The sequence below is a fragment of the Geospiza fortis genome, unplaced genomic scaffold, assembly GCF_000277835.1.
Source record: "Geospiza fortis unplaced genomic scaffold, GeoFor_1.0 scaffold12, whole genome shotgun sequence".
Taxonomy (NCBI): domain Eukaryota; kingdom Metazoa; phylum Chordata; class Aves; order Passeriformes; family Thraupidae; genus Geospiza; species Geospiza fortis.
This window is the reverse complement of record NW_005054323.1, coordinates 2696241-2723272: the sequence shown is the minus strand read 5'-3', so window position 1 is coordinate 2723272 and position 27032 is coordinate 2696241. Positions and strand designations below refer to the sequence as shown.

Here is a 27032-nt window from a genome sequence, read left to right as displayed (position 1 = left end):
ATGGCAATTAAAAAGAGGTTCTAACATATTCCATGTACATCCCAGATTGTGTCTTAATTACTTCATTACTGTCTTCTGTGTACCTTTCTTAACTGTAAAACTATGGTTACATTTACTATCCTTAGACAACTGTAATTCTGTTTTGCAACCCATATATTCTAGTCTCAGAAGTGAAGACAGAATGAAGACACCCAGGTAAAGAATTTAAAAACCACAGTATCAATACTTTTTGATCCTTCAAAGTACATACTGTAAAATTTAAGTCATACTGATGACTTAAACAGTGATGATAGTGTTTTCCTGACCGAATCATTCAACAGAAAATATTTCACCCAGGAATGCAACTGGGGGGAAAAAAAGGCCATTGTACCTTTTAAAAGACAATGGAGTAGGAAAGGAGGGGAAGAGAAAGGGTTAGGTAAAGAGGAAACCAGCTTGATTTTGCTTCAATAGCAAAAAACTGCTATCCTTTGTAAATGTACGACTGAGAATTTGAAACACATTGAGTCACATGGTTTTGCCTAAAAAATGAGGAAATGTGCTGTGAATGTACTTCAGCATCTTTTGTTTTTCCTCCATATGCTTTAAATAAAATCATAATATTAACTACAAACTCTGTGGAGATTCACAGAGTCCAGGCCGGCAATAAATTAGTATTATGCAAATTGTTTTCACAGATTATAATACAGTCCCTCTTGTATATCTTCAATCACGGAAAGTTGGTTTTGGAGGATGCCCCAGGTACAGTTAGACCAGGTTGTACTCCTTCAGGTTTAACTGTAGGATTGTGTCCTTGACAGCAGCAAAGACGAAGCGGATGTTCTCTGTGTCTGTAGCACATGTGAAGTGAGAGTAGATAATTTTGTCACTGTCTGGATTCAGGTCTACGAACATCTTCAGGATGAACTCTCGTGCTGCCTGTGCATCCCGCTGTGGTCCTGTAAGAGAAATTCAGTTTTCTTAAAGTCAACTGTGTATTTCCACTTCTTTAGAAGAAAATAAGGAAGGCTTAGTCTGTGATTCCCACCTAAAAGAAGATGGGGAACCTTTTACTAATCAATATTATCATATACTGGCTGCATGCCTTGTGGTAGGAACTATTAAAAATAAAGATGGAAAGAAATTTTAGATGTTCACAAAGTCAGAGCTGGTCTTTCACTGCTGACTATCTTCTTTCTTTATCAAGATAAATCACCCATTTTAAACCAGGTGATTGATAAATGCATAGACTGAAAATTAAAAGAATTAGCTATATAATTAAATCTTTTAAAAGTTAGTAGAAATGGTGAATGTTCAGTCTAAACCTACTATATTTAAATTATACTTCAGTTATTTTAGCACTGCAAGTTTACTAGTTCTATATGGATTTTATTAGGAAGCATAGAGAAATCATATCCTGAACTGGGTCTGACACTGTCATCAATAGAACTTAATTTACTTTAAGTGATAATAAAATACACAGCTGCTCTCCAGCTGAAACTGTTGCCTGTAAAAGGCTCATGTTCTAACCAATTTAAAGTATCTAGTATTTTAGCTGGTATCTAAGTTATGTATGCTAATGATCCTATCAGATCTAAATTAAAGTTGTAACTCAGAAGGACAGAGTCAATCTAATCAAACTACATTTTCAGCTTAAAAGATCTCAGAAGGTAAAGTAATTACTTCCAGCCTGCAACAATGAGGATTCATTCATGTTCACAGCCAAAAGAGCAGTGCAGAAGCAAGAACGTAAGCTACATGCTGGTGAATCCTGTTCTATTATTCTAGTGCTGCCACCAAAAGTCATTGTTCGGTTGATCTTGTGTTTCTGAAATGTGGGTTTCTACAGAACACAGATTTTCTGTGCTGTTTCCTCCTATTCTCTTCATTAGTTCTGTTGTTACTCAGCAATACAAATACCAGCGTCCAGCTGTTATTTGTAGCTCTGTCCTTCAGTAATCATAAAATCAATAGTTTGGTGCCCAGCACATGTCCACACATTTCACCAACTGGATAACAGACCTTATCTTAATACTTCAAAAGCTTAAAATTTGTAACACTTCCAATTTGTGCAACTAAAATTTAGGAAGGGAATGTATGAAAGAGACAGCACATACTTTCTGGTGTGCTGCAAATCTATGTGGAGGAAGAGTAAGTTTTGGCAGTAAATGGTTGTATGCACGTGAACAGATGTACAGATACGCACATACATACACAGATGACACATTTTCTAAGATTTAGGGATATAAACAGATAGTAAGTTCTCTGAGGAAGGACAGAGGATACTGGACAGTTGGACAGTGTCCAACACTTCTACAGCTTCTAAAACACAACTGGCTCTAGCCTTTAGCTTGGACACCAGACTCTATTATAGACAAAGCACAGCAATATTAAGTCTCACAACAGCACATATATATGTGAGTATTTATGAAGAAAATTCTTGGGCTTCCAAAGACAATGATTTCATCAAAATAAATCACTTAGTTTCTAGACAGTTTCTAACAGAATTTTGTTAAACAGTTTCACAGTAGCTACACACAGCGTTTTCTTGAGATCTATTGGCCTATTCAGAGATATATCCAAATTTGCACACCTCTAATCTTACGTTATTTAAACTTTTAGCTGACTTCAAGCACAAAGAAGTATGTGTATGACCCCAGGAACTTAAAAAAATTGAGTAAGTTAATGTCAAATTTAGATGACAAAGTGGTTCTGGTCTAAGAAACCTAGAAAAGAACTATCATATGACTTAGTAGTTTTCTCGCCCACTGCTCTCCCTAATCAGCAGTTTTCAATGACTAGCTCTATATGATACCATGAAGATCTATGTAACAAGTGCTACATCAGTATTTTTCTCTTATTTTCCTACCAACTACAGCCTCTTTTTGTGTTTGCCCTCTCTCCCTCTCCCTGCCTGTGAGTCAGTTGTCAAGAACTAGCATACAAAATGTGTCTTCATATGACACACTGACCTAGGAGCATGGCTCAGCCTCCCTTTCAAAGGTCTTACTAATGCACTGTGCAGCAGAACTCCTTAATTTAATCTGTCCAATTTGCCACCCTGGCCAGCAGTTCTCATCCCTAGGCTACTTTCTCCCATCTGAAGATGAGAGAAGCAATCCAGCTAAAAATACCTATTTCTGAAACTTTCCTCATATCTCCCACTTCCCACATCCCAAATACACTGGGATAGAAGTGGGGACCACCTCTGCAAGCCACAGACTCCACCCTGCCATAAGAAGTAATCACATCAAACTGTAACTTTGTCTCTGGAGTTAGGTCCTGCAAGATCTACAGAATTAGGAAACAAAAGATTCTCAAAGACTTGCAGGTCTTCACTCCCACATCCTTGATAGTCCATAAAGGTTTTTTTCCCCTCATCAATGACAAAGGAGAAGAGAAACAAAGTTTCTATGAACTGTTTGAATTCTTTTTTTTTTTCCCCTGGAAAAGCATTTTACACGGGCTTTGTCAACATTTGAGAGGAGGTAACAGAGCAGACTGTAGGGTCTACTCACCTTTGGGATGTTGTCTAGGGAACTTGTTACACAAAGTAAATTCAAAAGAACAAGCATATTTCTATTCAACTGCCAGTTCTCTTCTGTACATTACTATGAAACTAAATTTACACTGATTCATAAACAATATGATCTGGTCCTGCAGGCTTTTTCTGTTCTCTTCCTCTTTAACAGAAAACAAGAATTACATTTCTCCCATTATTACTTTCCATATTTGAACATGAGAGTTTTAATCTTCTTCTCAGCTTCCCAATCAGCTATTCCTTCCTGGTGGCACAAAACTGATTCTCTCTTTAAAAAAACCGGAACATTTAGTTCTTTAGACCTCTTATTATATGAGTTTGATCTTTCTCTGTTACCAAGGCCTCCTACACTCAGTTACCTCAAAATACATAGCTTTTCCCCTCATGAGAACTTCCTGAAAGTACAGCTTTAATAGAAACACTTATACAGCCCACAATTTTTTTTTTATGGACAAACACATTAACTCCACATAATCAATGTAAAATTAAAGCACAATTTTAAAAGGTACAATAAAAGGGTGGAAGGGGTGGTTGCTTGTTTTTCTGAATGTTATGGAGAGCTTATAACACTTCCCCTTCAGTATTCAATCTTATATAAAAGCAAACCTCAAAACACCAAAACTATAGAAAACTACATGTACAATTAAGGAACACGTTTCTATTTATTTTTAACTCTTGTATTTCAATTTAAACTCTCACTCTAACGTTTGAAAAATTACAAAAAAGTGGTTCACTACTAATATGACAATATCATCTAAAAGTCAACAATTTCCCAATAGAGGTTCTGCCATCCTACCCACAAGTCATTACAGTACAAAACAAAATCTTAGCAGCCTAAAAATTCCACAAAATTTCAATCACTTTTTACAATATTTTAGTATTTTTTAAAGGAATATACCAAAGTATCTATCTGTCTAGTATTTGGTCTAGCTAGCACAATTTGCCAGTACTAACTACAGTGTAAACACAGCATGTCATTATACTTACCGTCATACTCTGGAAAATAATCAACTAGATGGGAGTACATAATTTTCTCCTCTAGTAGATCTTTTTTATTTAAGAACAGAATAACTGAAGAGTTCTGGAACCATGGATATGTGATAATTGTCCTAAAGAGTGCTTTGCTTTCTTCCATTCGATTCTGGAATAAAAAAAGAGAGCAGAATTTTGGTGGTGATGAGATTTTTTTTTTTCAAAATAAATTCATGCATTTTCACTCCATTTGGCAAAAGAATCCATTTCTTGTTTTGCACTTTCCTAGAATATATAAGATCCAATTAATTAAATTAAAAGTAATAAGCAAACAGTAAATTAAACCTTCAGGCATCTTCCTTCTCCAAATTCACCTAGTTAAGCCATAAGTATTCTTTAAAACACTAGTCACGAACTTGAAAGTCGTAACAGGAACATTTGCTAAACCTGAATATGCACAGTTACAATCAGCCAACACACTGGTGGTTATTGAAATACAAGTCATTCATGGTAGAGACATATATAACAACACAAAACAACCAATTCAAGGTTTAAGAACATTATTTATTTTACTTGCCTTTCCCAAATTTTGAATACAGTGTTCAGCAATTCTTAGAGATCAGCTTAAAATAATTGCAAGTAAATTTAAAACCTGAGACTATACCTAAGACTATAACTAAGGAGTTATAAAACATAACTCCTTAGACAAACTGTTAATAAGATGGTATTTTCTTCTCAAAATTCTATACAGACTTCTTCTCTCAACAAGACCTTAAGAAAAGGCAGTGGGATCTACCTAGTAGAGTTATATCTGTTATATGGTCCACCTCAAAAAGTTTAGCTCCATGCACCTCCAAAATACTTGTTGGCAAGTACTTGTGTCTTCTTCACTAGACTAAACCAGCTCAGGTCTCACAATGTCTTCACAGGACATTGACTCTGGGCCCTTCATGCTTTTCCCAGCAGATTAGGTGACCATGAAATTATAATTTCCCTTTGCAAATTATTTCAAAGGGAAATCTAAGCAAACTGTGTTAAGGACAGTAAACGGACATTTTGATATGTTGTCATTTATAACTGTAGTCTGCAGATGTTTTGTAGGAACTGAAAAATGGCCAAGAGATTTTCAAATTTTATCTGCCTGTAAATTTTATCTGCCTGTATAAAGAAATGAAGTTCGCCATAACAGATTAAAATGCTATAATGGTTTCATTAATTTACTATGATTGACTGATTAAAAAAAAAATTGAAGTGATTGCTTTTTGACTTCTCAATCTCTGCTTAACATTTTGCTGTCTTTCATCTCTCTGTTTATCCAATTACTAAGGGCAATTCAACTTTCATGGTTGTCACAGCAGATAAAACCAATTTTTATGCCAGAGTAAATTCCTCCAATACTGGAGGAATTTATTATCCTCTAAAATTTGTCTTAAACTGGTTTGCTGTTTCTAATGATAGCTTGCTCCTTTCAATGCTTACTCTTTTCTTTTATTGAATATATGGGCATAATATTTTTTATCAGTTTAATTAATCACAAGATCACATGATTGAACTGGGTGTTCTGAAAAAACCTTTCTTTAACAGGATGCACTATTTCTTGTGTAAAAGATAATTTCATGTTACAGTATTTTTCCTGATAGTAGGGATACGATTACAAGGAGTATGGAAAGAGACTAGCACTGGAGATCAGACCTTCTGTCAGATGCAACATGAAGGAAGCTTTGCCAAGCCAAGCAATACAGTATGGCTCTTCAAAACCAAACCAAACCAACCAACCAAACAAACAAAACCCCTAAAAAACCCCAAACCACAACAAACAAAAAACAACCAGCAACAATGGGGAGCAGGCAATATTTACTAGTTTGTCCAAGTACTTAATCTCCCTTTATGAGCAGCTCTATCTCACCAAATTGTTTCCAGAAAAATCTTAGTTCAGCTTCAACAAAAAAATGCTGCAGATAGAAACTTGAATAAGTAACATACAGAAATGTATAGCTGGATGTGGCCCAAGGCTTTCTCAGTAGCTGGCAGCCACTGTCAGCAGTGACGCCAACCTTCAACAGCATCCTCTGCTCAACAGCAGCAACAGCTCATCATGGCCTCTCTGACTTGGCACATGGAAAAATAGCAGTAGGATTACTGTTTTCATCATCTCGAAAGATCTGTTGGCCCGGGCAACTTCCCTGATCAGCTTTTGTCTGCTGTCAATCCCAAAATACATAAAAACATATTGATATCACCAGCTGTTCCTCTATTTTTCTTGTAAGGATATACAGATGCCAGTGTAAAATTCTCCATCTTCCATACAACCTGACAAAGTTGCCAGTCCAATGTAAAAATATCATTATGAAACTGAGTAAGAAATACAGCAGACATACTCCAACAGTGAATTTATTAACTATAAACAGGTTACATAATCTTGGACAAAATTATCCTAATACTTCAATAAATATCAAGAAAAACCACTGTACTTACTAATGAACTACATGACTGTCCAATTTTATGACTAGAAATATGTTTCTATGAAACAAAAAAAAAAAAAGTAATTTCTTTCTGTCATGTACTTCTTATATAAAAGATTTTATGCTGGAACGTTTTTGTACAACCATTAAATATTAATACAAATACAAGCAGAAGTATAAACCATGTTTCCCCGCATTTTTATCCAAATGCAAACCTACTCTTCCTTAAATTTTAATAGATTAAAAAGGAGTATACTTCATTCCAATTTTATTTTTATATGTACACTTTCAATTTTCCTATTAAAATGATGGATTTCTTGTTTGGATGTAAATACTGAAATTCTCTTCGCTATCTGTTGCTCTGGAAAAATGCAATTAGAGAAATAACAAAATTGAGGTAATTTATAAGCACTCAACTCAGATCCTAAAGAACATCTGCAAGAGTGCTAGAACAGCATTTAAAAGCTGTATCAGCTAGTAGTCAGTGAAGGGAAAACAGCATTTCCCAGCTAACAAGCAGTGCTTTGACAGAAAACACTTAGTAAAATATTAATCTGAAACAACAGAGAAGCGTTAGTGGAGTTTCACTCATTATTGTCTTTATGACTATCTCGAGTGGCATCTAGTGGGCGTACTGTAACTCACACCCTGAACGGAAAACGTAATAATAACTTTTCTCTTTAAAAAATGTTAGCAATTCAAGCAGTGTCTATTAGAAAAATTAGGATTTCACATATTCTGATGAACTACATTTTGTTGGAATGCAGTGAGAGACAAAGTGGCAAGGAGGTAAACAAATGCATTTTCAGTAAACTGCTTGTTCTGTGTATGCAACTTGTGTATGCTGGCAAAAATGCTTATTTGAATCAGAGGGCATTCAGAGATGATAACGTTAGAAAATGAGATACTGACGCACAAGAGCTTCAGAAAAAGCAGAGATTAGTATTTCCGAAGGTTATTGTCACTGTCATGGACTCTATTATTTTGGTTGACAAAACTTTTCATTCTGGATGGTTTTTATGTACAACTCTGTATTAACTCAGAATGTTTCTATTATCCAACTAAGACCCCTAGCAATTATTTTCATAGAAGCAATGTCAAGCTGTACAGAAAGACCTACAGTGTATTTCTTGGCTAAATATTTAATGAAGCTGCTATGCAAAACCTGGGAAACAGTAGAGGAAATGAGGAAGTGGGAGGTAAGTGCAGAGTCCTCCACTATGTAAAAAAGTAAATACAGTATCAAAATTGGAAGTGCTTTGCATTTTTGCCACCAGTATGAAGTATAATCTCATAGCTCCACTGCTGTAACTAGTCATCTAAGTAAAAACTGTAATGGTTGTACAAATATTTTGATGAGTAACAAAAATGCAGTTAGAGACCATTTCAACCAGAGCTCAGGAATAATTCCCTTATTTTGTTCACTGACTTCAGTGTTTCTGTAAACTAGCCTGAAAAAACCAGCTTCTGGTAGAGGACTGGAAAGAAGTCTCTGTAGATAAGAATTGTATTTTTAAATCACCTGGAAGAAGAACTCTCAGCTCTCCAACAAACTGGATTTGCAACACTGCACTTGAAAGAACATGGCAATTTTATGTACCCAGCAGAGACACAGATGAAGCAAGTGACAATTGAAATCCATTAAATCAACATGTTCAACAACCATCAAAAACCAAACATACTGTCCAAAGCAAAATGGTCTATAAAGTACTCATAAAACATGCTTCAAGTATTGCTGTCAAGTATTTTTTAAATGTAAAAGTGACTCTTAAATTATTTTTCATGATAAAACATTAATGCCAAAATAGGCTATTTTTATAATATCTACATATATTTGAGAAAAATGAGTGAAAACATTTTAAAATCAAGTTGTCCCTGAAAAAGCTCTTTTCTGGGTAGTTCTGACACTGGTTATTCAGAGAAAAAAGAAGAAAAAGAAAAAAAAAGCAGTCATATCCTTGCCAGTAGCACCATTTACCATTTCTGGCAGCCTCTGTATGCCGGTTCATGATCATCCAACCTCCCAACTTCCTTTAAGAACCACCCACTTCAACAAAAGAGAGAGAGGCTCTGACTCTTCCTAATGAAAATCTTTCCCAGCATTGATAGTTTACATTTGAAAGGTTCTTTATCCACAAGCCAAAAATAAATATGCACCGGTATGAAGAGATACAATACATCCAGCAATGAGGTTTGACACAGGTAGTTAATGTGCTATTTTCTCAAGTTTCCAAGTAAACAACCAATTCTGGAGATTTGATTTCCCATGGGAAAAAAAATAATTAAATAAGCAAGTATGAAGACTATTTGAGGATTTTAGTTCTAACTGGGAGTTTGTATTATCCCCCTGCCACATGCTCAATTGTTCTGGATTGTTGGCTGTTGATGAAAAAAACAGCCAAATGAAGCATTACATTTATTTATGATGTAGAAAGACTGAAGTCCTCTGATCTCCGAACTGTTTTCTTTCAGCCTTCACACCAAGCCATGTGTGACTGACCTGAGAATAACTAACACAGTGCTGGAAGAGAAGTGGAAGCATGCTCAGATGTGAACAGCATGAGAGTTCTGATGAAAAAATGAAACATGTTGTTCAGATGATTGCCTCTTTGAAGAGTAAACATTCTCTGAACTGTGCAGCCTCATGCTATTTCTGATTTTTGCACACCACAGAACAAAGTGTGACTGGAACACGGTAGCAATTTGTCATCTGTTAATGTATTACACAAATTAACACTGCACAAGTTCCGTCTAGGCTCATCTGTTTTGCAGATGTACTTTTGTTTGGATTTAAAATTTAAGCTGTAAGCCCTATGTTTCATGTCAATATTTTGATAAAAATTTAATAAAATTTAATAAATTAGATTTTAACTGCAATATTTCTTAACAAACCAAACAATATGGATCCTTTCCCTGTGGGGCAATTTACAAACAACAAATTTTTCCATCAATCAAAAGAACAGAGCCTTTGTTCAGTTACTTGGAGCACAAAAACATTGCAGAAAACCACTCTACAAAGTTCGTTCCATTTCAATTTGTAGTTGTGGCTGAGATACTAAAGCCTTAATTTTCTTAATATCCTGTTCTGCCTTCATCTGATAAAACTGCAAGACAGTTCTTCAGTGTAAATTAAGTATTGTGAAGGTAACTACATTAATGCAGATATCCACTGTCAAATAAAGTAGGGTTCTTCAGGGGTATTAAAGAAAAACTTATGACATGACTACAAAGATGCTCACCAAGGAAACAAAGAAAAAACTGCTCCTTTCACATGTCATACAGATTTTTTTCTAGAATCAAAGAAGAAATTACATTGGAGTGGATCTGTACATGGAAGTCATCAGGTACAACTCCTTGCTCCCAGCAGGAAAAAATTTGTCATCATATAATTTTACTCATGGCTGTGTTCAGACAAACTTTGAACATCTCTCTTCAGGATGGAGATCCTACCTCTCTAAACAAACGATTCTGCTTTCAGCCCTCATGATATAGGAACAACAAATCAGAAACAGTTTTACTGATGGCCACTGTATTTACAGACTATTAAGTCACTTCAGTAATCCCCTGTTGGTAATGTTTTGGACAAAACATTTTTAAGAGCAACCTTCTGCCTGGAGTATTTAGCTCCATGCTGCTTCCATGAAAGGCTCAGTCAGATGGTCCCTTCATGTTCCAGAGATAAAGATGTTCTAACTTGTCTGAGACCCCCTGAACTCCTGAAAGATATCTGCAATGGCTATTGGAAATGTTGCTCAAGCCACCTCCAGACCTACTGTTTCTGTTCACATCTCAAATTACAAAATTATGCTATCTTATTGTTAGTGCCACGTAACATCTCATACTGATAAATGAACCTGCTATTTTACATTTCAGAAACCTGCAAGACTTCATAGAGAATCACAGTTGCACTTTTTAAGTAACAGCCACTGCTCTGGAAATCTGTAAGCTCAGGATAAAAAGCTGTAAAACAACGGGATGCTGAAGACGGAATGAGAGATTATAAAGTTACAGCAGCAGAATTCTCAACCAGTCCAAGCAGCAGTCTTCACACACCTGGCTGCTTCACCACTGTATGTCACGCTGCAGCACAATGGAGAAGGTTTAGACAAGTTTCTGAGGAACTCCTTCAGTTCTGAATGAAGATAATTGTACCTCATGCAAAAATCTGTGTTAGAATATTTCAAAAGGGACTGATCAAGACTGGAACAAAAAAGATTCAATCTGGTTATCATACCAGGTTAGACAATGCAGGTCCTTAAAGCAGACAAACCACGTTGTAAGAAATTAAAAGCCCATGGAGAAAAGATGGAGAAATTATCTTTATGGCATCATTTTTTTAATGTCCATTGAACAATACTGCAATTGCCAAGCTCTCAGAAGAGACAGATCCTAGAAAACACCTTAAGATGTGTGAAAGGAGAACAGCCAGGAAGTAATGGCAATATTAGACACAGCTTGAAGGCACAGAATCATAGAAGGTTTAGGTTGGAAAAGACCTCTAGGATAATGTGTCCAGGATTTCTTAAGTCAAAAAATCAATTTTCCTATTGTTTTAAGATCTCAGAATTCTTAAGCCATTCCTGCCCACTACATACATTACAATCCTTTTCCACAAGAACTGTAATCTGAGATAAAATCTGTAAATACGTGAATTATAATCAGATGGTACTTTTAGTAAAACTTCAATGAAAATTGAGTGACAGTTTGATGATAAAAGGGAAAGGAAGGTGCTACTGTTTTAAGATAAATTCCATGGCATTATGATATTAAAATTACCAATTCTGTCTTTAGCTAAATCAAATGTAATTTCTTAAGGCACAGTATGAACTTCAAAAAGGGCTTTAAAACAAAAGGTATTTTTTAAAAGGTACAGTACTCTACTTAACAACAATCTCCTCTTACCACAGAGATTCACAATTTCTTTCCAATCCTGTAAGAATTTCACATTTTTCAATTTAATCAAAATGTATTATCTCTGATGAGAATAATCTAAACTGGCATTTTCCCCCAATAGATTTTGGGCAATGTTCAGAATACTCATAATAACTTACATTAAAAGTCATCTTTTATCAATGCATACTTCATGCTGTCCAATGCCTCTGTTGCTTTGCAGCTTCTGAAAATACCTCAGGAAAGACAGCATTTACTTTTTGATAGTTTAGAAAATTTCCAATTTTTGCTTAGCCTATTAATTAATTAATTAAGCTGAACTGAGGAAATCATATTCTGTCTTTTCTGCTTTTGATCTGAGAACCCTATAAAAATAAAAATGTACACATAACCACCACAGAGCTATACAAACTATATGAAATCTTATATACCTTAAGACTTTTAGTGCACTAATAAATATCTACAAGCTTCAATAAACACTGTTCTCTATTTTGCTGTTTCTAAGTACTTAATAAGATGTGCAAAGATAATGAAGTCACTTTTTTATAGAACTTCATTTTACAGCTATACTGTTATGTCTCTAGTTCTTCCATAACTGCAAGAGATTATGGTTGTTTTACGAAGCTGGAATTCATTTTTCTAATTATTGCACTGAGATGCTGAGATTTAATATGTTGAAAGACGCTATCTCTAACAAATATTTAAATGCAGCATATCCTGGAAATCTAAAAAAACACCCCACTTTATTTAAACAAATAAGTTGATTTTAAACACAAGAAAAAGTTCTAAACTGTGCCATTTGATAAAACGGCCCATTTCTCCAAATTTGCTGGCATAATTCAGAGGTAGAATGTGACCCACAAGACATAAGAGATCATAAATCCATTTAAAAGAGAGATGATTCCTTAATTTTTTATCTCACCATAAATCCTCTTGGAGCTTTCTGAAAAACTGAAAAGGTCAAACATCTAATCATTTAATTTATAACATGCTGTCCTTTGTCACATCACATCAGACTGATAAAATATTTACTTAATTTACAGTACTATTAATGTAATTAGTATATTATGTCCTCTGGTTCAAATTTTGTCTTCATTTTCAGCTATGAATCTAGACAGACTCTCTATTTTATTAAGGGCAGTATTTGGAACAGTTAGCTATCTCTCTTTTGTGTTTGTTAGAAATATTTCATGACTGTACATTAACTGAAATTTTTGCAGGATGTGTTAAAATATACCATCCTTACTGACTCTTCCTGTTTTGTATTTATGTACCAAAATCAAGTTATCTACAATCTAGAAATGCACTTAAAAGAGACGCCATTGGGTCTGAGTATCACCTGTTAGAGAAATCATAGCTAAAATACAGGTGGACAGCCAGGCGTGCTTATCTTCAGGACTGAAGCTCACAACTCTTCAGGTATTTGTCATGGGAGCGCAATTTCATGGGTGTGTCATTTAGAAGTCATCCTGGCACCTCTCTGAATAACAGGCAGTCTGAACTCTTATTTTCTTTGTCCGCTTATACAAGAGTTACATTCCTCAGAACTTTTAATTCTGAACTCCTTCAAGGGTATGAAAATAGAAACAGTTCCCAGCACCATCTCACATATATGTCCAGTGAGAGACACTAACAAAGACTCACAACTAAGTGTAACCTCATCTGATTTATAATCCAAATATATTTCTCTTGAATAAGGTAAACAAGGAAACAAACTTTTACAACTGACAATCCATCAGGTATTACATTCTCAAATAAAAATCAAGAGTCTTTATTTCCTAATGAGGAAGGTCATATAATCACCAACACCCCCTTCACCCCCCCAAATAGAAAACAGTACTTTTTAAAGATTTCTATTTACTCATTAAAATTATATTAATGAAAAACCGTATTAACTAAAAAGGATAACACAAATGATTAAACACTACACTTTTCTCTGTAAAAATGTACTACAGGAAATGAGACTTCAGGCAATATGCAATGGACTAATTAGAAAAAGAAAGTAGGCCACCTTACAAAAATCATAGTTTAATCAGGCCATGAAAGCAATGAAAAGGAAATAGCAGAATACTGTAAATAGTCAAGTCAGATATTTTAATTTCCATATGAGCCACATAGACCAAAGAATGATTAGATTCCATCCTAGTATCACACTGATGGCATACATATTAGGAAAGCAGAACACTCACACACACTCCCTCCACTTTGGTGCTAAAATTTCAATACTGCTTCACAATTTAAAGCTAAGCGTGAAAAGTACCTCTTGGCTGGTTACTGAAGTCTTCAAGTTAAACCACTGTCTTCCCTACCGAGGTTGTCACACCTCAGTGAAGAACAAAAATAGCTTTGTGGGTTGAATTTCCTAATTCAACGTGTCAACAAACATTTAAAGCCATATTTCTGCCACACCCACATTCAGATAAACTATGCTTTGCTTTGTGTGGAGTAAATAAACACATTCTTCCATTAATTCTATGTTTAGAGATACAGAGGAGAGAAAAAGAAGGGAAGAAGGCAGTGTCCTGGCATACCAAGAAAATCTAGAAAGACAGGTGACAAGTTTGCTGAAAGCCAAAACTTAAGCTGCCCAGATTGATTCTCAGCTCTAAGACTGTCTAGATCCTTTCCAGAGTTAGAGTAACACAGGCCCAATGCTGGAAAGCCTACTAGGCTATGTATGTGTAACTTGAAAACAAAAACTGGTTTGAATTAAAGACATGAATATATTTTAAACAACAAGTCAAAAAGGTTCAGAAGTTTTCCTCTGTTGTTAGAAACATAAATAGTTGAGTAGCGAGTTGTAAAAACCACCTCCAAGAAAGTTTTGACTTCCATGAAGCTTATTTTGGATAGTTAGAGTAGTGTTTGAAAAGTATCATAACTAATTTTATTTTATGCAATTTCCAATAAATTCTGCTTTGATTTGTATTATTAAAATGCTTAGTATTTGTGTGTTGACTTTATGGCTACAAAAGAATAATGCAAACAGAAGATAGAATCAGACACTTCCAGTTCAACTTGAAACAAAACAAGTCTGACAGATTTCTCTTTTTTTAACACATGTGTCTAGCTTCCAGATTATAGGAGATGAAGCTGGTGCAGGCTACATCATAATTTCTGGAAATTCAGTTTTGAATGACACAGATAATTATATACTTAATGTAAAAATAGTTTTGTTTTATGAAAACACTACAAATGTAAAAACTTCCAGAGCTCCAAGGCTTTAAAAAAAATCTTAAAGAAAGCTCAATATACAAAATGTGATTGTCCAGGGACACCTGTTTTACTTTACGTCAACCACTGTTTTAAACAGTGCAACTTGTATCCAGCCATGAAGAAGATACTGTCTAATGTTCTCCTTTTTTCATCTAACTTTTTAAAGCATGTGCTGAAAGATTTTCACAGAACAGTGCTAATTACCAAAATTCATAAAAGTTCAATGAGTAACTTTAAAAAGTCCCCAGGAGAGAAAAAATACCTTCAACATAAAAAATCATCCTTAGTCTTCATTCAAAACTGCATTCAAAATAATGGACAATGTGCTTTGAACTGTCAGCACACCCATTTGCTTACTCCTCTTGGATTTTTGAAACAAAAATACAATATACACATTGGACTTTAAGTCAAAGGAATGGAGTTTGCTGCCGTGGGGCTGTTCCTTAGGAACTGATAAATTTTGTCTTCATTTAAACCACCTATGATTGTGCCTCTGCTCATAACAGTAACTGAACAGACATTACTCTGTGTTCAACTGTATTCCTCTACAACACAAAACAGAGACGACTTTGAATCCTTCATGGAGCAGATCCACTTAGCCCTACTCGAAGATTGAACCCTTCCTCCCCTTTGATCCCTGAAGTGCTTCTTCTTTGGGTGCCATTTGTGCATGATTGCTTGTAGATGCATTTAGAAAACACCTGGGACTGGACTAGTAAAACTATTTTTTTTTAACTCGTGGGTTTTGCTGACGGTTGCTTACCTCATTATCTGACTCCACAAGCACTTGATCATATTCACTAAGAGCTACTAGGAACATGATAGATGTGACATTTTCAAAGCAATGTATCCATTTTCTTCTTTCTGATCGTTGGCCTCCTACATCCACCATTCTGCAAAATTAAAAACCACATCAACTCCATGAACACCTTAACAGATAAAAACCCAACCACAAACACAGCAAAATACAAGAATTTAGTTTAAAATACAGTTTGGTTTGGTTTTCTTAATGGCTTTATTTCCACTGATATTTAATAGAATCTGTTATAAGCATGTTAATCATGTTTGCTTTAAGTCTGATGGGTTTTCTGTATTTGAACTATTGTGAACCTCAGACTCCTCAGAATTATGAGATATAAAGGTCTCATGAGCAAAGATTTGGCAATGTATGCCCCATGTATTCAGCAACAAACACAAAACAGATGGTGGGACCACCTTTTTCTCCCCCACATAACAGAATCAAAATCAACAACTTGTCAAAGCTGACCTATTTTAAGCAGACAAATAGAAAACAATACTTATCTACTAAAGGCTTTGACAGCCAAAATCAAAACTCATGTTTGCTTGCAGTGTATTCCCATTTCATCCCATGTCTCAGTGCAAACACAGGGGTGTAACTCATAATTACAATTCCTTAGTTATTTTTTATACAATTGTACTTGCACTAAAGTAGGGTGGTATCTCTTTAAAATCAAGTAACAAATGGTAACCTTTTATTCCATGATTTACATGAATGACAAGGACACACGGTTTGATTTTCAGATTATTATGCACAGTGAAACTTTGATATATATTACTGAAAAGATTAATTGCAGATTTTTCATCAGTAAAAACTACTCTCAAAAATAATAAATCTAATTGGCTTTGATCCCTTTGACATCTTTAACATGAACTCCTAAATACATGTGGACAATTACATGAAGATAAATTCAACAAGCTCAAATTTTAAAACCAGAATAATTGTTTTCTATATAGTTTAAAAGAATATCCTTACTTGGAATTGCTAATGTAAAAGGAAACAAAAGAAGCAAAGCAAGTGGGTGCTAAAACTTTTTTCCTACCTGAAAATGACGCTTTGTAAGTCAAATGGATATTCAATGATCCCTGTTGTTGGGACTCGAACTCTGAGCACATCTTGCTGGGTTGGCAGATAGGTGGAATCTGCTATGCGGTCCAAGTCATTAAGATAGCTATAAACAGGGAGAAACAACAGGAATGCTAGACACCATCATCCCACTGAGGAAAAGAGAAAGGACAACTTGGGAAGGGAGTGGGCTGTGGGGTAGGGAGAAGTACAACAGGAAAAAAAAAAAGCATTATCGGCAGAAAAGAGGGGATAAAGTATAAAAAATGTACTCCATCTCCACTTACAAGCTAATTCTACAAGAAAGGTAGTATAATTATTATGGTTTTTTTTAATCCCATACAACTTTGCTTGGCTTTCACATGTAAATTCACCAAAGTTGTCAATTACATAATTCTAGGAAATTCAGAGGCATAGTATTGTACAAAGTGTGAAAAACATACAATTGCTTTGAATCTGTAACATATTTCTTGATATTCAGTCTGTATGAATATCAAGACTGAATGAACCTTCCAAAAAACAATGGACTGCTATAGAATAGATAGCGGTCTATAGGAGTCTGGTATAACTGACTGGTAATAGATCATTACCAGTTATAAAATGACAGGAAGATAAAGAGCATTGTTTTGAGACTAAATTAAAAATTGAGAAGACCAACCACTGACAATTAAAACACTCTCCAGATCTTGTTACCAGAAGGCAGCACAAACTAATTAGTGGGATCTCTGGCACCTGAACTCCTGCATTCACACTGAAACTTCTGATTAGGTTGATAAGTCTGCAGTACTTGAAACACACTCCAGTTGGGTTAACAATTAACCCAAAATTGTATAAAATTGTTTGTAAATGTTCAGTAACTATAGCATAGACCTATTCCGCTTATTGGTTAATGATGAGTTTCAACCATAAAGCACCAGTGCATTGAAGGTTTTAATTAGCTGTCATGAAAAGCATCCTCCAAAAAAGGAAGGTACCCATGTGTGTATTCAGGAGCTAGACATCTAATGAAGTCAGCGCACCATGAAGCTTATGCCCTCCCCATGGTGGATATGTGGCAGAATGACTGCTGCAGGAAACCAAGTTCTGACATCTGGCTAGTTCACAGCAGAACAGTAACCCTACAGTTAGTCACTAAGAGGATAAACTAATGTAGGGATCCCCTCATTCATTCTAGGGGATGAGAGCAATGATTTTGTAATTTATTAAACGATGATGAAGTGTCACCAACTTCTGAACATGTTCTTTTCCTTGTAGTAACTAGTGAAGGTACTCTTTTTAAACAAACCCACACAAGAAATAATTCGACTTCTTCTAGATGCTCAGGATTAGTTTTTAATAAAACAGTGAGAAGTTATCCTGAACAATGACAGAAACAAATAAGTTTAATTTCTTCCTTACAGTAAAAATACAGAAGAATTTGTTAGCTTTGGGAAGAGCCAAATTATTATTGGCTCAATTATAAAATTATCAAATTTCCTTCAGTATGTTCTATTAATGGAGTACCAATTCAATAGTAAATACCAATGTGAGAAAGATGTATTGAACACTATCTCAGTTAATCCAGAAGGTACTAGTCTGAAAATATTTTCTGATAATGCTAATTGGTTTCTGGCAGTGAGAAAAGGGCTTGAGAGTCTGAGCACTGGATCTGCCATCAGGGTTTTTTTACACAAAAAGCAGCAGGAACAAGCTCACCATCAATTTGTTGGCAGAAAAGGAAAAAAAAAAAGTGAATGAAATCAATAACTATTACCATAAGAAAGTGACATACTCTGAATTAGATTCTTATGCCCTCCCACCCACAGAACAATTAGTTTCATTTTGTGATGAAATTTTGGAGGGAGATGAAGAACTGCCAGTCATTACATGCTACAGTAGTATTCATAAGAGCAAGAGAATTTTAACAGAATAAACTGGCAGGTGACCCATTTACACAATTGTCTTGTTGCATTCCTTTGACAAGCGGTCTCCAAGGTGAGCCTGGTCACTGCATCTTTGCACAGTGGTCTAGTAATGCACATCTGGCTGATTTTAGAAAGGTGATAAATCAAAGGGATAGATACTATTAAATTGTTACATCTCATTTGTGTTTCTAGAAATCAATAAACAAGCAGATGAGGATTTTTGGGGATTTTTTGTCTTAAGTTTCAGAAACACTAACTTATCTTTAAAAAATACCTACCTTTTCCTTGTCCTCATCCTTTATGCTCAAGTTCTGCTCACTCAGTAACCAAACACAGGTCATTTCCTCTTTCACCTGTAGCCCCCTACAGAGTCTACACAGTCCACAGAAGAGTCCTTATGCATCCTTATAGAGTCTTAATACCCTGGATTGCTTCACTTAACAGAATAAAAAGTGTTGGGCTCTCTAAGAACTGTCCTGAATTATACATTCAAACCCTGAATCAAGGAATTAGTGCCAAAACCAGTAGGAGTATCTCACAGGAAAAAAAAATCAAAACAGAAGGGTGCACCAAAACCCTAAAAGAAGAAAATCTTTTTTACAATCATAATCAGAATATACAGGCTAACAAAAGCCATTTAGAATGCACCCTGCTTTTGTTGTTGTTGTTGTTGTTTTCCAGCAATATTTAGCCCTTATCCCTTTTTCTTTGAACTTAAAACTTAATAAATTAATGTATTATTGTATCAATTTATTTAAATGAAAATATCACAGGTCTTAGTTTTACAACTTGAAGTCTTTTATCAATGCTATTTTAATGCTGTGACATACTGCAAATTGTCAATTAAATTCTTCCTGGAGAGAAAAAATCGTTTTAGTTTTCATTTGTGGTTTTTCTGTTTGATTTTTGGTTGTTGTTGTTTTGTTCTCTTTTTGGTTTTGTTTGAGTTTTTTCTGGGTTTTTTGGAGTTTCTTTACATTTTATTTTAACAGACTCTGTTAACTTCTGCTGAAAAATTACTTATGATGAAATTCAGATTTAAATTAAGTTTTGCACTGTTGCTCTGAAGCAAAGGAACCAGTATTTTCTGTTACTGACAGTTCTGCAGACAATTACATTTCCTGTTACCCCATGAAGATATGTAACTTCGTGTTCTGCTATCAACTTTAGGGGGATTAAACATGAAAATCTGAAAATCAAACTGAAAGCTCTGCCAGCAGCAGCAACACAAAGTTGCCTTCAAGATATTCTAAATTCACTAAAAATGCAGCATGTCTCTTTTAAAATTTACATAACCTCTAAAATAAAGTAAGAATTTAAATAAACCCATCTATTTTCTTTAAGTAAGAACATCTATCATTGGGATTGACATCAGGGTCTTTCAGTTCCATTTTATTCACTGTTTTATAACATCGTCTGCAGACTTTTGATATGACAGAAATAAAATTTCTCCTTTCAGTCAGGTGCAATCTTCCTGGAATACCAATGAGAGCAAATCAACACGCATAACCTCAATACACTATCATAACTTGTGTATTAATTGCAAAACACTACATCTCCACATCCACAGTACTACACAGACAAAACCCAAGGCACTTTCTCTTTATGAAGCACCAAAAAAATGGATTTTTGCATTTCGTTAGAAGGGGTGGGGTGACAGTCTGATTATTCTGAACAACTGGTTGTTGAGCTGAGTCACTATTTCAAAATGCTGAGAGGAAATATGTAAATGAATGCAGCTGACTACATAAAAAGAGAATACAACTAGAATAAAATTAATATTTAAAGACATACCAGCAGCACACACATTTTCCACATACTACTATTCTAACTGTTCCTGTAACATTGAGATTTTATTATTTGGCTTAACATGTTTATTACTGTCACAATAAAGACTTTTACTTTTAAATTTTCTTTGTACCAAAAGAATTGGATATTTGACTTTTTTTTACCCTCATGAAAGCTGGGGCTTAAAGAAACTCCCTGATCACCAGGGAAGCACAGCATTGCACACATAAACTTTAAACATTCTACAGCTTATCAAACTAATGATTTATTTGTTTTTAAATTACTTTATGAGGCAGCAACTTTAAATTAAAACATCAAAAGTGCTAGCTAATGCCAATTGTCTTCTGCTTTGAACTCAGTTGGCTCCAGACCACCCTAGCTGCTCCTCTGCCCATCCCCAGCTGCCAGTTCTTTAACTTGTGCAACAGCTTCACAACACATCTCTGCCTAATTATTTAGAACAGTGAAGAAACACTACTGAAATTGTTCTGATTACGGTTTATTTGATGGATATGTCCTAGGATGTGGCAAGTCCATAAACTCCAGCAGGAAAGCAGGGTGGATTTACTTTCTTCACTGGCTTATCTGCAACTAGAAGAAAACTTGTGAAGCCACAGCTATGTGAACTATGTTGAGTTTTTTAATGCAGATGGATGAGGAGTAAATGAAAATTTGATGGGCTTTTGTATGTATCTGCTTACTAATAAACTGATTCACTGTGGTTCTAAAGCACTTAGCTAATGCAGCCCTAAAGTACTGACAACTATACTGCCCTCCTGAGCAAAAAAATCCTACATACAAACAAGAAATTTAAATAAATAAGAGAAATGTACAGTGTGTTTTGGGGTAGATGCTCAATTAAAAATGGATTAATCAGTCTTACCAATGCACTTAACTCTCCAATGTATGCTTCAACTGATTTTACATGCACTCTTGCAAACAAACCACAAGACTTGATACAGCTACAATCTTACACAAAAGTTGAGTAGCCAATAATTGCACAGACCAAGTATTTTTTCAGTTTATTGACATCAAACTTTAAAGTCATAATAACAATATGGTTATTGGAAACACTCTGAAAGCCATCCTGAGATCTAGTTCAACACTGAGTAACCACCAGCATTACCACAGGAAATTCAGTTGTACAGGTAGTAGCAACTGTGCAAGACATTCAGGTCTCAACTACATGGTACTCAGAGTTCATTTTCACCACTCACTGAGAAATCTTGTTTTGATGAGTCACACTGTAGCTATATGACCTCTCACCCAAACAGCACCTACTCAGCTAGGCATTATAGAAAGGAGATAAAATGAGAAAATATATGGTTCTGAGTAAATTTACAATACAGACCAAGTTTCTGAAGTTAATTATATCTGTAATTAGATTTAATAAACGTGAATTTTAGTGGCGCTGAGGTAATTTTCCAGGGGGTTGCTATAGTGACAGGCAGAAGGCGCATTACCAAGGTGATAAGTATGTAATGAGCTGCTGGCAGTGGACCTCCCTTGACGTCAGGACAAGCTGCCACCATCTAGCAACATGCCCGTGATCTGCACACTGACCAGAATCAGAGGAAGACTTTTGTTTCCCAGTCAGCACCAAGAGCTAAGTAATTATTTTTAATGCACTTTACATCACCTATGACAAGGTCCAAGCCTGCAGCCAGCTTCAGGGAAGCTGCCAGGTTATGGATGTGCTAACAATGCTGTGTACTTTCCTACACGTATTTCCCATATGGAAATCGAGCAAGGAAGTGAGACTCCTAAGCTTAATAAGCAGACCACAGTTGTTTTAACCAGTAAAGTTCTTTAATAAATTGAGTATGACTCCAGTCACCATGAACAGGTAGCTCAATACTGAGCCTTATTTTCCTAGAGCTACACCACCTAATGAAGACAGACCATCAAAACTTACTTGAATTTACTTTCAGAAATCATGATCTTGGAGCACCTTCAACATGGGGCAGACACTTCAAAGAAACACCCTCCTCTAGCTATGAGCTACTACTTAGCAGCATCTTTGAGGTCAGATTTTTCCAAGTAATCAGATGATAAAGAAGCATTTTCTAAGGAATTCATAGGATGAATTTCTGTAACATTAAACTTTGTTCTAGATCTATACTAGTGTATAGCCTAATTGATCACATGCAGGCAGTAAGCATGGGCAGACAAAGGTAGAAAGGATACAACCTTCAATCCATCTCTAACATAATTTCCCTTTCTGAGGTTAAAAATGAGACTAGTCTGCTCATCAGTACTGTCAGATAACTTTTCCTAAACTCAGCAGGCAAAACTGATGTAGCAAGGTGCTGAATTAATACTCACTGGCACACTATCAAACCCTGAGCTTAGGAGTCTGAGAGACACTCTGACCACAGAAGTCTCCGGAGAATGCATCTGAAACACACAGCTGAGGAGAAAGGATCTGACTGGCAACATATCAGAAACATAATGTTATAAATCTCTAAATAAAACCAAACATTGAGATAGAAGTAATTATTGACACTGATAGAAAGGTCAGTATAAAACCAGTAAAGATGATTTGTTCTCACCCAACCAGCCAACACATGTCTATGGGGAGAATGAGAGTACAGGGAACAGTTTGTTAGTGATTTCAGTACAACCACAGTTATAAAAGCAAGCCTTACTAGCAACATTTCACATGCAAATGTTTTCTCATTGCATTCAATGACAAGACAGATTTTGGTATGACAGTAACCATAAACATTTACATCTTTTCAACCCCAAAGTTCAGAGGTTTAATGCAAAAAACCATTTTTTTTCCATAAGATTAAGATAGTTCATGGGTATGACCCTCTTGAAACGCTCTATTTCATACACAGATAATATCAGTGCAAGAGAAAATAGAAACCTAACCAAAGTCTATGATTAAGGATAATTCAGCAAGATATTAAATAAGATTTGATATATCTCTGTCCTTTGGAGCCTGACTGTTCTGGAGTGGGGTGGAGCTATACTCCATACTATTGTTGGGGTTTGGTGTGGTTTTGTGGTGGGGTTGGATTTTTTTAGTTTGTTCTGCAAAACTTTGAGCCAGTTCATGAGGCTACTCTCTTAAAACCCCTAGCACTAATTTGGACCATGTGCTGAAAAATAAAAGCCTTTCTTTTTTTGCTTCTTAGAGAAAACATACAACTGGCTTGACTTTCAACAGCAGATATGCACAATGCTAAAGCTGCTGTAGCAGGATTTTTCCTGCCTCACAGAGCTGCCAGAATAATTGACACAAGTGTTCTCTATGCTGAGAGGCAGCAGTCCAGTAAATGAAATTGAGTTTCAGTGTACAAAACGAAATGTAAACAAGTACTGGCTGTGTTCTCGGAACTTCTGTAGAGGTTTGCATTTCTAAGATCCTACACCATTGAGGAAAAGTTGAAGTAAATTGCCAGTTTCCAGATCTATCTCATCTTAATCTATAGTTTGAAGTGAGGTAGGAAGATGTCTGCACAGTATTTTTTAATCCATATTCCACCTTAGTCCTACTTAGCTGTCTCCCTCAATTTCCTACCTCACTAAAAGCCAACCTTAGCAAAGGCTAAAAAGGTAAGTCACCAAATAAACAAATGCTCATGCATATTTTTCTTTTTAGGAACTGTGGTGTAAAAATTATACAGTTATTCAGAACATGTTTGGTGCTGCATCAAAAAAATATCCTGAAATAAATACATACTGTATACTGCTTTACATGGCCCCCCTTTCCTTTTTGAATTTCCCAAATTGTGTTGTATAACCTGCACAGTTTTTGTATGGAAAGCAGTACTTTGGTATGTACATCCCATCTTTCTTCAGACATTGCTTTTATTTTTGGGACTATATCTAAAGCATAAGATAGGATTATCATAGTTCTGCTGCTAGTACTTGATCTTTGAATTTAAGACTTTCATTTTTATTTGCTGTTTCTACTTTACTCTAAACGGTACGTAAGGCTGTGTAAACTCTGAATACACAAAAGCAGAATCTACAATTCTGCAACACAAATTGCCCTCAAGTATAGCTTTAGGACCTTCAGGTATATTTTTACAAATGAAAGTAAGCAAGAACTAATAAGCAGTTTATTAAATAATAATGTACTTCAGCATCTTTTAAATTATCACTATGTGACTATATGGTTTTGTCACTACAATCTAATGACTGCTACACAAATATCCCAGACAGTTGTTCAGAACTTGCTACCAGTTCAACTTCATAACAGGTCCCAATTTCAGACATTATTACTATTTCTGAAAGACCCATCATGCTCTAAGAGTGCCCTACACCTTTATGAAATAAAAAAAATATTACGAAAGGCAATGCCAAGAAATGGCCTAAACTGCATTAGTAAAAACTTAAGATTCAGGTGCTGATCTTGCCCCCTGTGTACCCCCAAGCAGGTTGTATTTAACAGGGGCTAATTCCAGTGAAATTTACCTGATTCAGAAAAGTAACACAGAAGGAAGATGATAGTTTTAGACGAGAGGTATAAATGAATTTTTTAGCCGAAGTTTTGACAATACTTCAAACTGAAATGGAATACTGTCATAGAAAAATTACTAGATGACCAAAGCCTTACACCTCCTGCAACACGTGTTACAAAAGGTGTACTTTACTGAGTAGACATCACTAAGTTTCATATCTTTCTTTCCTGTTAAAAAACAGTGATATGCGGTAAATGACCTCAGATTCACACCCTTGAGCTCTTATATTACCCAGTAAAGTATGGGAGTCTGCATTTCTATACTAACTGTCCAACTACAGAAACAAAAGCCTGAAAGACCATACATGCATGAGAATGCAATGGCATGTATGACTAAAGAAGCAGCAGATTACATAATAACAAAATGTGCTATAGATATCTACTGGCATAGCTAACACACTAATGGGAAAATTATACTTAATTATCTGAAGTGTTAGAAAACATAGCCATAGAAGAGAAACTAAACAGACATGCTCAGTGCTTGTAGCACCTAGAAAGTCCTTAGTTGGAGGTACACAGCAGTCAAATACTTCAATTTCATGTGGCCAGAAAAAGACGAAATTGACAATCTGAGCCAAGCAAGACTCTGAGACACTTCCTAGGTCTTAATACTTCCTACATTGTGTTACAGAATGGTTAGCCCTTAGTGCCATACTGGAGAAAAATGGTGATGATTTTTCAAAAATTCCAATTGCAACCCAAATTCCTAACACAGAAGACTATTGACTCTCCTTTCCTTAGGCTTTGAAAAGGTATGATACAATAAAACTGTTGAATGATAACCTTTTCACGTTTGGATGAAGGTCTAGGCAGCTGGTACAATATATTCTGAATTATCTCATCTCATCTCACATAGCTACTACTAAAGGCAATTCTCCATGTTAGTTTACATACGTCTCACACTGTGAGGCAGCAGCATCTTAAAGGGAAGTAATTTGATGGTAATTAAGTGGCTAGGTCACCTGGTAATGCACATGGACCAAATAACCTCTATATACCTCAGGTACTCTTGACTTTACTACGAAGTCTAAAAGTTGATTTTAAAACAACATGAACATCCAAGCTTTGGAACATCCAATGGTCAGGAGAGAGAATAGAATGAATTTGTTAAGCCTCCAATAAGTTCAAATCAACTCCCATAATGCAGGAAATTTTCTTTCTTAGACACTACCCCCACCTCTTCTAGTAAACATACACTGGATGTATTCTTCCAGAGTACAAGCAGTGAGTACAAAAACATCAAAAATGAAGCTAACAATGACAAATGACTAAACAGGTCAAAAGATGGCAGAAAGTGAAAGTAGTATGATATACAGGACATAACAGAAAACTGAAATGTAATTTAGAAACAGTAAAATAACAGGAAAAAGACTGTGTAGTAAGAGAATAATTTAGATTGCAAAAGACCTCAAACATCATTAAGCCCAACACTTATCAATCACCACCACGTCACTTAGACTATAGCACGAAGTATAACATCCAATTACTTCTTAAGCAACTCTAGGATGGTGACTCCACCACTTTCTGAGCAGTCTGTTTCAATGCTTAACAACTCTTTCCAAGAATAAATTATTCTTGATGCTCAAAAAATGAACCTCAGCTGGTGAAACTTGAGGCTATGTCTTCTTGTCCTATCTTTTGTTACCTGGGAAAGTGTCTGACCCCCAGGTGGTTACCCCCTCCTTTCAAGGCAGTTGTAGAGGGTGCAAAGTTTACATCTAGACCCCCTTTACACCAGGCTAAAGACCCCCAGCTCCTTCAGCTGCTCCTCACAGGACTTGTGCTCCAGACCCTTCACCAGTTCTGTTCCCATTCTCTGGACATGCTCCAGTCCCTCAGTGTCTGTCCTGCAGTAAAGGGGCCAGAACCAGGCACAGGATTTGAGGTGTGGCCTCAGCAGTGCTGACTGCAGGGGGACAAACCCTTCCACAGTCTTTCTGAT

The 27032-nt window shown here is 35.7% G+C and overlaps 1 protein-coding gene across 1 annotated transcript in view; it reads right to left on the bottom strand.

The window, feature by feature from the left end:
* Nucleotides 1-606: 606 nt before the first annotated feature.
* The window catches only part of LOC102041444 (guanine nucleotide-binding protein G(q) subunit alpha), a 70202-nt gene continuing 43776 nt past the window's right edge, over nucleotides 607-27032 (bottom strand). Inside the window, exons 3-6 of the mRNA XM_005420850.3 lie at nucleotides 16902-17030; nucleotides 15824-15953; nucleotides 4508-4661; nucleotides 607-938 (exon numbers count right to left, since the gene is read on the bottom strand). Coding sequence (XP_005420907.1) covers nucleotides 748-938; nucleotides 4508-4661; nucleotides 15824-15953; nucleotides 16902-17030 — 604 coding nt within the window. The 3' untranslated portion in view covers nucleotides 607-747. The remainder of the gene's footprint in view (nucleotides 939-4507; nucleotides 4662-15823; nucleotides 15954-16901; nucleotides 17031-27032) is intronic.